The 12,960-nt window shown below is 40.4% G+C and overlaps 1 protein-coding gene across 17 annotated transcripts in view; it reads right to left on the bottom strand.

Annotated features, from left to right (window-relative positions):
* Window positions 1–12,613, bottom strand: part of GBF1 (golgi brefeldin A resistant guanine nucleotide exchange factor 1) — a 112,862-nt gene extending 100,249 nt beyond the window's left edge. For 12 of the 17 annotated variants that reach the window (XM_046652988.1, XM_046652991.1, XM_046652992.1 and 9 more), the window contains exons 1-2: window positions 8,184–8,223; window positions 3,884–3,955 (exon numbers count right to left, since the gene is read on the bottom strand). In XM_046652988.1, the coding sequence (XP_046508944.1) occupies window positions 3,884–3,955; window positions 8,184–8,191 (80 nt within the window). In that variant the 5' untranslated portion in view covers window positions 8,192–8,223. Of the gene's footprint in view, window positions 1–3,883; window positions 3,956–8,183; window positions 8,224–11,282; window positions 11,330–12,359 lie in introns of those variants that run through there. The other 5 variants (XM_046652996.1, XM_046652994.1, XM_046652999.1 and 2 more) reach the window with 5 other exon arrangements.
* Between the last annotated feature and the right edge of the window lie 347 nt (window positions 12,614–12,960).

The following is a 12,960-nucleotide window of genomic DNA, read 5'->3' as shown; positions in this document are numbered from 1 at the left end:
GATTTCCCACCTATAATACAAGATGGGATGAAGTCCATCTCATATTATGAATCCAACCACCTGGCTCTCCTAGAGTCTCTGGAAGTTCAAGACACAACTCAAAAAGCATCAATTCAAACAGCATGGTACTGGTACAAAAACAGATGCACAGATCAATGGAACAGAATTGAAAGCCCAGAAATAACACCACACATCTATGGACAGCTAATCTTCAACAAAGGAGCTGAGGGCATACAATGGAGAAAAGAAAGTCTTTTCAACAAATGGTGCTGGGGAAACTGGAAAGCCACATGTAAAAGAATGAAAATTGACCATTCTTTTTCACCATTCACCAAAATAAACTCAAAATGGATCAAAGACCTAAAGCTGAGACCTGAAACCATAAGCCTTCTAGAAGAAAATGTAGGCAGTACACTCTTTGACATCAGTATTAAAAGGATCTTTTTGGACACCATGTCTTCTCAGACAAGGGAAACAATAGAGAGAATAAACAAATGGGACTTCATCAGGCTAAAGAGCTTCTTCAAGGCAAAGGAAAACAGGATTGAAACAAAAAAACAACCCACTAACTGGGAAAAAATATTTGCAAGTAATACATCCGACAAAGGCTTAATATCCATAATAGATAAAGAACTCACCCAACTCAACAACAAAAAATTAAACAACCCGATCAAAAAATGGGCAGGAAACATGAACAGACATTTCTCCAAAGAAGATACACGGATGGCAAATAGACACATGAAAAGATGTTCATCATCGCTGATCATCAGGGAAATGCAAATCAAAACTACACTAAGATATCACCTTACACCCATTAGAATGACAAAAATAACTAAAACAAATTGTAACAAATGTTGGAGAGGTTGTGGAGAAAAAGGAACCCTCATACACTGCTGGTGGGAATGCAAACTGGTGCAGCCACTATGGAAAACAGTGTGGAGATTCCTCAAAAAATTAAAAATAGAAATACCATAGGACCCAGCTATCCCACTACTGGGTATCCATCCAAAGAACTTGAAGTCAGCAATTCCAAAAGTCCCATGCACCCCAATGTTCATTGCAGCATTATTTACAATAGCCAAGATGTGGAAGCAACCTAAGTGCCCATCAACAGATGATTGGATAAAAAAGATGTGGTATATATATACAATGGAATACTACTCAGCTGTAAAAAAGAAAAGAATCATCCCATTTGCAACAACATGGATGGACCTTGAGGGAATTATGTTAAGTGAAATAAGCCAGGTAGAGAAGGACAGTCTCTGTATGACTCCACTCACATGAGGAATTTAAACATGTGGACAAAGAGAACAGATTAGTGGCTACCAGGGGAAAGCGGGGGTGGGGGGTGGGCACAAAGGGTGAAGGGGTGCACCTACAACACGACTGACAGACAATAATGTATAACTGAAATTTCACAAGATTGTAACCTATCAACTCAATGAAAAATTTTTTTTAAAAAGCATCAATCCAGAAAATTTCTCAAAAGCACCTCAATAATCTCTAGCAAGTACATCAAATTCTTCAAATCAACTATCCCCAAAATCTCTCCAATGAAACCTTCAGGTATGCAGATGTCTGTTGCTGGTTTGTTAAACATATATTTCAGATCTTTCCTTTGTTCTTTTCTATCCACTCAATAAAGTAATAATGAAGGTTCAAGTTAAGAGAAAAGAACAAAGACTGTTAGAAAAATAGCCTTGGTTTGGAACCACAGTTATAATGTCACCTTATAGACTGCATCCATTCTGCCAAGTCCCCTCCAGAAAACTGGACAGTAGCACAGTGACACAACCTTTGAAAAGTTCTAAAAATAATAATAAGCAGACTGAAAGGCAGACTCTTTAAAGCTGTTTCTATATGAATATCTGAAGTGAAGCTGAAACACTATTTTAGTATTTTACGTGCTTCCAACTGAACTACCAAAGGATTTTCTTTGCTGCCTCGAACAGCACTTAGAAAAGATATTTAATTCTCTCCCCAGGTAAAAATATAAAAAACAGAATTTCTTCTTGGCATAGAGAAAACCCTAAGAGCATGTAAAACCAAATTTAACCCCTTCTATTACTTAGAAACCCTCCCCAGAAAGACAAAATTTTAAAAAGCAGAAAGGGAAGGGGTGGGGGGCATATAGTTAGACAAACACCTAGATCAGGCTCAATAAAGTTAAAACAGTAACGCTATCAGGGTAAGGGAAGAAGGAATTCCAGAAATATTTACTTACTGAGCACCTACTACTCATAAGGCATCTTTCAGAGTGCTAAGGATTCAAAGCAAATAAGATATGGAAAGAGCTCTCAGACATACTGTGGAATGAAAAAAAAATTGTAGTATATGACTGTGTGTTACCATCTATGTAAAAACCAACCAATGAACCCACCCTACACAAAATATTAGATTTTTGTTTTTAAAAATTATGCAATATTTAACATAGAGTAAGATATAAAGAGTAATATAACAGCGAGTACCCAGATTAAGAATAGTGCAACTGAAGTCTCTGTGTGTTCCCCCTAACCATATCCTTGTCTTTTCATCCATAGGTCCTAATATTCTAAATCTGATGTTTATTAAACTTTCATGTTACTTTATACTTTTACTTCACTGATATGTATCTTTAAACAGAATATAGTATTATTCTGCATATTTTTATACTTTAAATCACTAATATCATATTGTATGTATTCCTCTACAATTTCCCTTTTCCCTTGACATACTATGTTTGTGAGTCATCCCATGTTGTTAAGTGTACTTAATATATTTTGTACAGGTATATATAGAGATATATAAACAGAGAATCAAAGGTCTGGGCAGATGTACCTCAAACTCAATAACCACAGTTATCTCTAGAGAAGGTACTGTGAAATCAGAGGATACTTTAGCCTTATCTATAATGTTTTAATTTTTTACAAGGAAAATGTATTACTGTACTATCAATATCATAATCAAAAATTAATGATGAAAGAGATGGAATATAATTTCTGCCCTTGAGGCATTTATAGAGTTTAGTGGGGTCTAAAAAAAACAGAGCCAGAGACATAGAGGAAAAAAATGCATCCTGCAGGTAGCTCCATTTGCATATTTTGCACAAGACAGGACCCCAGAAGTATGAAAATCACTACGATAAGGGAAAAAAGAACTGGTACAAATTTTGTCCAGACCCATAACACCTCCCACGATCCACAAGGGAATCCAACATACGACAATATTTATTTGAACGACAATTTAAAGAAACAACTAGGTTAGTCTCAGAAGACTATTTGCTTTCCAAATGCTCTGGGTGCACACAATAATGTTCTCTCCTGAGACGATTCAAAGATGAGAATATACAACAATGTTCTCTTCTGAGGAGGAGGAGGAGAACCAAGAAATAGAAGAAAGATCAACAAATCTGAAACTAATTTAAAGTATCAGAAGAGAAAAAAATAAAATCTCTAGTATCCCTCCTTCCTTAAATTATTTAGATAAGATGGATATGCTCTAGATCTCTGGAAGGATTTTTAAGAAACTGCTAACAGAGGTTGCCTCCAGAGAAAGGAACTGGGGAACTGGGAAACAGGGGTGAGAGGAAGACTTACTTTTCTCTATATATTCTTTTGTACCTTTTGAATTTTGGGTCACATACATATATTACCCTTTCCTTTTATTTAAAATTTAATTAACTGATTTTTAAAAAATGAATAGGCTCTTAGAAAAGTAGTTGTATTAGTCCAAGTATAAACGATTAAGAGAAGCAAAGTTAATTAACATTTACTTCAATCAGACATTACTTAGCACACGCTAAGCAAAATACTAGGCACAAACAGAATTGTTCCTATCTCCCTACAAGGAATTTATAATCTAGATTAGATAAAACCCATAAATATACACATAAACCCACATATACCTCCAATACATGAGTGACAGTGTCACAGTAGTGAAGCAAAGAAAGTTATTTCTGGTAGAAGGTCCTAGGCAACTGAAAGACAGACAGGATTCAGTCAAAAATATACGGAGAGAACGGCAAGAGGAAAGGCTTACAAGTGGGAAAACTCAGTAGGTATTTAGGGGATCATGATTATTCCAGACTGACTGGAACAATATTTCTAGCGGAGTAATAGGAGGTAAAGTTAGAAAAGCAAGTGGGGAAGGAGGTGGGCACACCATGGAAGGCCTTCAACACATAGTTATTATTCCATATATATACTAAATATCTATCATTGTAGAAAATATTTTGGGGGGCCTGAAAGAGCACACTATAAAATAAGAATACTTAATTTCTCTTTCAAAGAGCTAAGAGAATGAGAGAAAACATCCAAACAACACAGAAACAAGTAAACACCACCACAATATTACAAATTGGAAACAAGAAAGCCAATGGGACTAACTGAGATCTAATAGGATCTACAGGCTATTTGGAATGCTTCTTAGGGGAGGTAAATGTTGAACTGGGATTCCAACTGATGTAATCAACCTAACAGATCAAAATTCATTAGGCACCAAAAGCTAACAACTTCCTAAGGTAGCACAGATCTAAGCAAAAAATCATTGTCTTAAGCTTCTTTTCTTAGTAAAAAAGAAACATCTAGGGAATGAAGAGGAATTATTTTCAAGGACTATGCAGAGTTGCCTAATCTCCCTCCAGGCCTCTGAGCATTTTGTCTCTGCACCCAGGGAAATCTGTCCTTCATCTTCAGATCCGAAGCTCTGATGAACTACTTGCTGCTTGGCAGCCAATGGCCTAGAACCTCTTGTCACAAGGTCACAAAAGCCCAGAGACCTTATATAAGCACAGCAGAAAAGAACTTAAGGTTTATCTTGTATTAGAAATAATATGAGGAATAACCAAACACACATTAACTAACATCCCCAGCCAGATAAGCCACTGGCCCAGGCACCGAGCAATATATACCCTTTGAAAGCACCTTCTGTCTGTTTAAAGCTAGGTCTATAGCATTCCCCTGGTGCTTTGTAGCATCCCAGTTACCCCAAGGGGATCCAAAGAGAAGGAGTCACTATATCAACTGGCAACTCCCTCTAGATCCAAACAAAAGCAGGAGAAATGGAAATAATTGGATCCTTACTTCATGAAATACCAAAAATTCTATTTCAAATGAAGACTTAAATGTGGAAAAACAAAACTTAAACACTTTTAGAAGACAATATGAAATATTTTTATAATCTCAGTATAGGGAAGAAGCACCTAAAGAGGAAACAAAAAGCAAAACCCATAAAAAAATTGGTAAATTAAACCATGTTAAAATTAAAGACGTTTGGGGCCGGCCTGGTAGAACGGCGGTTAAGTTCGCGCGTTCTACTCTGGTGGCCCCGGGTTCACCGGTTCAGATGTCAGGTACGGACGTGGCACCACTTGGCAAGCCATGCTGTGACAGGCATCCCACATATAAAGTAGAGGAGGATGGGCACGGATGTTAGCTCAGGGCCAGTCTTCCTCAGCAAAAAGAGGAGGATTGGCAGCAGATGTTAGCTCAGGGCTAATCTTCCTCAAAAAAAAAAAACAATTAAATTAAAGACGTTTGTTTGGCATCATCTTGCAAAGTTGAAGAACTTCATAACCTATATCTTGGCAATTCTACTCTTAAGACTATACCTCAGGGAAACTCACAAAAAATTTAGAATAGTGGCAGGAGGGGGAGATGACTAACAAGGGCATACGTGTGCCCTCAGTTTTGGTGATATTCTGTTTTTTAAGCTGGGTGGGGGACACTGATGCACCATATATGTATATATATTCTTTGTATGTATAAAATAGACTATCAAAAGTTCCTTTTTTTTTTAGTTTCTTTCTTTTTTTTCAATTATTTTATTAAGGTCATAATGGTTTATAATATTGTGTAATTTCAGGTGTACATTATTATTTATCAGTTTCTGTATAGACTGCATCATGCTCACCACCAATAGTCTAATTTTTAAAAGTTCCTTCTTTTTAAAGTCATGGCCTTTGCTGTCTCTTTGCCTTTGCACATGCTGTTCCCTTCCTGTTTCAAACATTTTTTCCCACTCTTATCCACCTAGTAAACCCTCATTCTATCCAAAAGTCAATAAGAGAGTCAGAATACCACAGTGATTACAAGAAAAAGCTTCAGAGCCAAGACAGATCTGAGCTCCAGTCCTGACTGTTACTACCTACATGATCCCAGCCCAGCTTCTTAGCATCTCCAAGCCCCATTTACAGTCCTCCATCGCAAAGTGGAGATAATACCTCCTCATCTGTTTATTGTGAGGTCTAAATAAGAAGCCTGTAAAGCACCTAGCACAGTACCAAGAATATTAAAACTCAAAATATGTTAGCTGTTATTATAAAGCCTGCTCTACGAAGTCTTCCCCAGCTAATCCACTGCCCCAGAGAGTATTACTACTCCTTTTTTGTCACCCCATAACACTGTACATAGCTCTATTTAAACACATCTTATACTGATTGATTAATCAAAGATTGGCCCTAAGGTAACATCTGTTGCCAATCTTCTTTTTTTCTTCTTCTTCTTTTCCCCAAAGCCCCCCAGTACATAGTTGTATACTGCACTTGTAGGTCCTTCTGGTTCTATGTGGGACACCCCCTCAGCATGGCTTGATGAGCAGTGCTAGGACCCCACCCAGGATCCGAACCGGGAAAACCCCAGGCCACAAAGCAGAGCACAACAAACTTAACCACTCAGCCACAGGGCTGGCCCCCTTATACTGATTTATAATTATTTAGTCTGTCTCTCCCAGAGCCTATGAGAATCTTAGGAACAGACTATGAGTTATTCACCTTTTTATCCCCAATGTCTGACACGTAGTAAGAAAAATGATAAATAAATACTGAATGAAAAAATGAATAAATGAATGAACTAACATCAAAACTGACTTCAATAGTAGGGCAGCTCACATCCACCTCTTGTGAGAAAATGACTTCCTAGAAGACAAGAACTCTAAGCCAGGCAGGCAAACCTGTTTCCTGCATTGCATCTTATTATTTGTTTCTCTACCAGAAGTTACAAACCTTCCATACAGGCCACCCTACAGACAAAAAGAAACCACACTTACCCACCAGCCAAATCATAATGCTTTAACGCTTCTGTTTTCACATCTATCTTCCTGAAGTCTCATGTGCTATTTGCATGTTCATATGTCTTCTGTGAAATATATAATTCTTTATGTAATTGTCAATTCTTCATATATGTGTAGTATATACGTCTTATTTTCTTTGGTTCTAAATAGCTGATATTAGTACACCATTGTTTAAGTTATTTTTTCTTAATGGCTTTTAAAAGCTGTCCTAATCCAGTTAGAAATTAGATTCTCCAAAGTCAAAGAACCAATTTATTTTTTTTCTTTCTCATGGTGCTTTGATGTCTAGTACAGAGCTGTGCAAACCAAGAAAACTCTGATAGACTTTCTGAGAGGGTAGAAGGTACCAGGGAGCTGAATGACCCTCAGCTGGCCCTTCTAAGGTTTATCTTTGCTCAATCTCTCAAACAGAGCAGCACTAAAGATGCAGAGCTTACAAGATTTCCAGAGCTGGCCAATGAAAACACCATAGTTCTGAGCTTTACTGAAAGAATTGACAAGAATTACTGAACAAGTGAACAACTTACTGGGCTCAAGAAACTTACTCAAAGGGTGGAGGTAAAAGAAAGTCAAACCAGGAAAAAAGTTGGTGCCCTGACAGAGTATAACTGGCAAGTCCTCCCGAACCCCATAATCAGGCAACCAGTGTCCCTCAGCTGTGCCTTGGCAGCTCCTCCCTCTGTGGAGATTCTGAGTCTATCCCAAGAACTATATGCAAGGTGACCACTGAGGTATGTCCAAAGATGTCCCTTCTGCCAGCTTGGAGATGAAAAACGAAACAAGGCTTCTCTCTCTCACTCATCTTTGAACCACTCAGGACATCCAAGGTGACACATGGCCAAGTAGGACAAAAATAAAAACTTGGTCTGTATGATTATACACAGAGAATGCAGTGATTAAGTCTCATGAGGGCTGCCCATCGTGTACATCAGGGGTCACCATCCACTATCATGGGGTAGAACCCAGTCTACAGACATATTTTGTTCTGCCTGCAAAAGGATTTTTAATTTTTTATTTTTTTGAGGAAGATTAGCCCTGAGTTAACTACTGCCAACCCTCCTCTTTTTGCTGAGGAAGACTGGTCCTGAGCTAACATCCATGACCATCTTCCTCTACTTTATACATGGGACGCCTACCACAGCATGGCGTGCCAAGCGGTGCCATGTCCACACCTGGGATCCGAACCGGAGAACCCTAGGCCACCGAGAAGCGGAACGTGCGAACTTAACCGCTGCGCCACCGGACCAGGCCCCCTGCAAAAGGTTTTAAAAAAAAAATTTAACTAGTTGCTAACAATTTAAAACAATGATCTCAACAAAAGCAAAAATAAATAAGTGGGACTACATCATACTAAAAAGCTTCTGCACAGCAAAGGAAACCATCAACAAAATGAAAAAGCAACCTACTGAATCAGAGAAAATATCTGCAAATTATATATCTGATAAGAGGCTAATATCCCATATAAAGAACTCATACAACTCAACAGCAAAAAAACCCAATAATCCGATTAAAAAATGGGCAGAAGATCTGAATACACATTTTTCCAAAGAAAACATACCGAAGGCCAACAGGTACATAAAAAGATACTCAACATCATTAATCATTAGGGAAAGGTAAATCAAAACCACAATAACATATCATTTCACACCTGTTAGAACAGATATTATCAGAAAGACAAGAAATAACAAGCATTGGAGAGGATGTAGAGAGAAGGGAACCCTTGTGGGAATGTAGATTGGTACAGCCACTATGGAAAACAGTACAGAGGTTCCTCAAAAAATTAAAAATAGAACTACCAAATGATCCAACAATTCCACTTTTAGGTATTTATCCAAAGAAAATGAAAAGACTAACTCGAAAAGATAAATGCACCCACATGTTCACTGCAGCATTATTTACAATAGCCAAGATATAGAAACAACCTAAGTGTCCATCAACAGATGAATGGACAAAGAAATTGTGGCATGTGTATACAATGGAATATTATTCAGCCATAAAAAAGAATGAAATCTTGCCATTTGCAACAACACAGATGGACCTTGAGGGCATTCTGCTAAGTGACATAAATCAGACAGAGAAAGACAAATAGCATATGATCTCTCTTATATGTGGAATCCAAAAGCAACAACAAGCTCATAGATTCAGAGAACAGATTGGTAGTTGCCAGAGGTAGGGAGAGAAATGGGTGGAGGGTGTCAAAATGTAAAACCACCACCACCACAATGATCTGAATTTCCAGTTTCTCCTGAAAAATAAGACTAGTTATATGGGCCCACATTCCAGGACACTACATCCTAATATAGTCCCACCTGGCTCACTTCACTCATTTACATTGCCTACATGATACTCAGGCATTTCAGCTTGTAATCCCTGGTTTACATGACGGCACCAAAGCACTACTTTCATGATCACTTCCACTACAGTTGGGGTCCCAAATCACCACAATGCTCTATTATATTTTCATTTAATTAAACAACTGCTGTTGAACATCCTGAAATATATAAAAGCTAAATAGCTACTAATTACATTTACACAACTCGTCCAGCCTGATGGTAAATGAGGGTAAAATAAACTTCTCCTCTCTTCTACTCAATTCCACCATTACCCCAATAGCAGAATCATTCTAATTAGTCACACTAAACCACAGGGACAGACTGTGATCAATCAACAGAAGTGGCATACAAAGGCTAGGATGATCCTTCCAGTGAGTACTGTATAAATACAGTGGGTCTCCTCAAAAGCAGGAGCTGTGTCTTCTTCCTCTCCAGCTGCCCTCACTAGCCAGTCTAAGTACCCTATCAATGAAGTTATTATCTAAAAGTGGCAATCATCCTGCCTTCTGAAAGACAGGGAAGTGAAATAATAGTGGAACTCTGAGAACTGGGAGTTCAACTGGGATTGGTGCCCAGCTACTCATGAGGAGATGTGTCTACAACCTGAGTTCTCACTGTGGCAATGAACATCACTGTCGAGACTGGAATGTACTATCTCTCTATAGGCACCTTTAAAAGAAGCTCAAATAGAAGTCTTTTTTTTTAAGATTTTATTTTTCTTTTTTCTCCAAAAGCCCCCCGGTACATAGTTGTGTATTTTTAGTTGTGGGTCCTTCTAGTTGTGGCATGTGGGATGCCGCCCCAGCATGGCTTGACCAGCGGTGCCAGGTCCACGCCCAGGATCTGAACCGGCAAAACCCTGGGCCCCGGAAGCAGAGTGCGCACACTTAACCACTCGGCCACGCGGCCGGCCCCTCAAATACAAGTCTTGAAGGAAGAACAAATTTTCTGATTTGGGCTGGGGCTGGGGGTGAAGAACTATTCCTATCTAGAAAATGACTTTTTAAGTAAAGAAAGGGAAAATCAGGGCCGGCCCATGGCCAAGTGGTTAAGTTTGCGCACTCCCCCTCGGCGGCCCATGGTTTCGCCGGTTCGGATCCTGGGCATGGACATGGCACCGCTGGTCAGGCCATGCTGAGGCGGCATCCCACATGCCACAACTAGAAGGACCCACAACTAAAATATACAACTATGTACTGGAGGGACTTGGGGAGAAAAAGCAGAAAAAAAAAGGGAAAATCTTTGATGCCTGTCACCTCTAGGTCCAACTGAAAAGATGCTGGATTGGTTACACTCTCTACCCAAAGACTAGATTGCCTATTATGCAAAGCATATCAACTCAACAGGGCATATCAATCCGGATGAGTAAGGCAAGCCCAACCTGGGTACTTCCTGGGCTGACTATATCATTTCATTAGCCACTTTCAACTACTTTTTGGGAAATTCTGCAACTTAGATCAGCAAATCAAAATGCAAATCATTTCCTGTACCATTTCCATCCCACTTATTTTAAATCAATAAATACAAACAATAAATACTATTCCCACCAATGCACACAAACACACAATTTCAGGAGGACGGAGGGCATTAGATAGGATGAAAGTGAGTTTAGTCACTCTAGATTCTAGATAGTTTTCCCTTCTAACACAATGAGGTTTTGATCCCCCTCATTACTACCTCACCATGCAAAAGTCCTGACTGCCAGGGCCAGAACCAGGCTGCAAGTCAGGATCACATACTAAGGCTAATCCTAGGTATAGATAACATTGACTGAGTGTCCACTACATGCTGAAAGGCATTAAGTTGATACTGCTTTATCCCTACTACATGCTCTAACTACGCCACTGTACATACAGGCTATGCTTTTAAGAAGTACATAAACTGAGCAATCTTAAAACAGACCTTTCCTTTTGTATCCTCCTCAGGGCCCAGAGCAGTGCCTTGTGTACCTGAATTAAAGGAATATAAATTTCTAAGTTGTGCATTTAAAAACACTATACTATTCTTCATTTCTAAAGGCACTCTTTACCCTTGGGGGACTTTTATAGCTTTACAATACAGCTATACAGTTTATCAAACGTCATTGCAGTGCCATAAACTACACTCTTTGGAGTTACGTTCCATCATTCACTCTGCTGCCCTAACTCTATCACTTTTAAATTGGCTGAACATCTCTCATGACTCTTTTTATCCACTCAAAATAATAAGGCAACAGTACCAAACTTCACCAGTATTCAAATCCCTCTCTGCTGTCAGCCAAATATGTCATTAATAAAGTGGCTTCCTTGTGACTGAACCTCAGCTTCTTAGGCCAAGTGAAGACCTGGGGGAAAGATGTCAACGAGAACATACACCGGAAGAGAATATCTTCTCAGGCTCAAAAGATAAATCCAGCGTTGACATACAGACCCAGACTGGCAGTTGAACTGCCCTGTAAGAGGACAGCCTTCTCAGAGCCCAGGTCCCCACACCTCTTCTCACTGCCTGAGTCTAGGTTGCACTAATTCATCATCCAGTATTAACGAAGCAGTTCAGTTGCATTAATGAGGCAATCACACGGAAGTGGATGCTGTACGGAATCTGGAGAGAGTCTCACATCTAAGGTCTAAAAATCAACCCTGAACAGTCTTTAGATTTGCTTTCAGATTTTGAGGACTGGGCTCTTTAGGATGCAGAAAGCTCCGGAACAGAGGAGCTGCAGGCTAGAATAAGCCTGGGAAGTCAGGTAGAAGGATTCGGGCACCCGCAAGGAATCAGAAGTCAGAGGTGAAGTCGTCCCCCTCCTGCGGTAGGGGCCTGACCTTTGCCCCGTGCACGCCTCCCAGTTTCCTCCCACAACAATCTCTCCCCCGTCTTATTCGTGCCCCTGCGTGCTTAACCCATCCCGGCTCGTCCAACTTAAGGGCCCTCCTCCCCTTATTCCCCATTGCGATGTCAGGGCGGCCTCACGACACTGGAACTCTAAGAGACTTGGCTGACCTGTCAGCGGATCCAAAATGGCGGGGCCTAGTCCCAGGACCGGCAGCCGCTGCTCATGTCCGGCCGGGGCCCCGAAGGCGTCTCCGAGAGGCTCTCCCGGCTCTGGTGGCAGATGGGAGAAGGGAAGGAGCTTGTTTCCTGGAAGTTGAGGCCGAAGTCAAGGACGACACAGTCGGCCGAGAGGAGTCGGCCGGAACGGGCGGTGGAGCCGGCTACTTTCCCTGTCAGCTCACTGACGTGGTAACTAGCCTCAGTCTAGCCCGCTGCCTGGTAACTGCGCGAGCCCTGCACGCAGAGCCAATCATAGCTTTGCATCGTGAAAAGTGGCATTCCAGCTATCCAATCGAAGACAGGAAGTTGGCTTCGGGAGGCAGGTAGTGCCTGAAGAGGCGAGATTGCAAGGGAAAGCAAAGGGTAGATAGGGAACAACCAACAGATGCGAGAACTCTCTGAGTGACAGTTATGAAAGCCAGTAAAAAATGAGAAATCGTGCTGGGCGGTTGGAGAGGTGGAGTTAGGTAGAGTTCGGTTGCAGTGCGCGGGTGGGCAGTGGCTGCTGTGCATTATGGGGAGGAAAGCTACGATTTGCAGGAAAGGGGGC

The sequence above is a fragment of the Equus quagga genome, chromosome 2, assembly GCF_021613505.1.
Source record: "Equus quagga isolate Etosha38 chromosome 2, UCLA_HA_Equagga_1.0, whole genome shotgun sequence".
NCBI classification, from domain to species: Eukaryota; Metazoa; Chordata; class Mammalia; order Perissodactyla; family Equidae; genus Equus; species Equus quagga.
The sequence above is the reverse complement of the archived record's forward strand: the minus strand, read 5'-3'. Positions and strand labels throughout refer to the sequence as shown.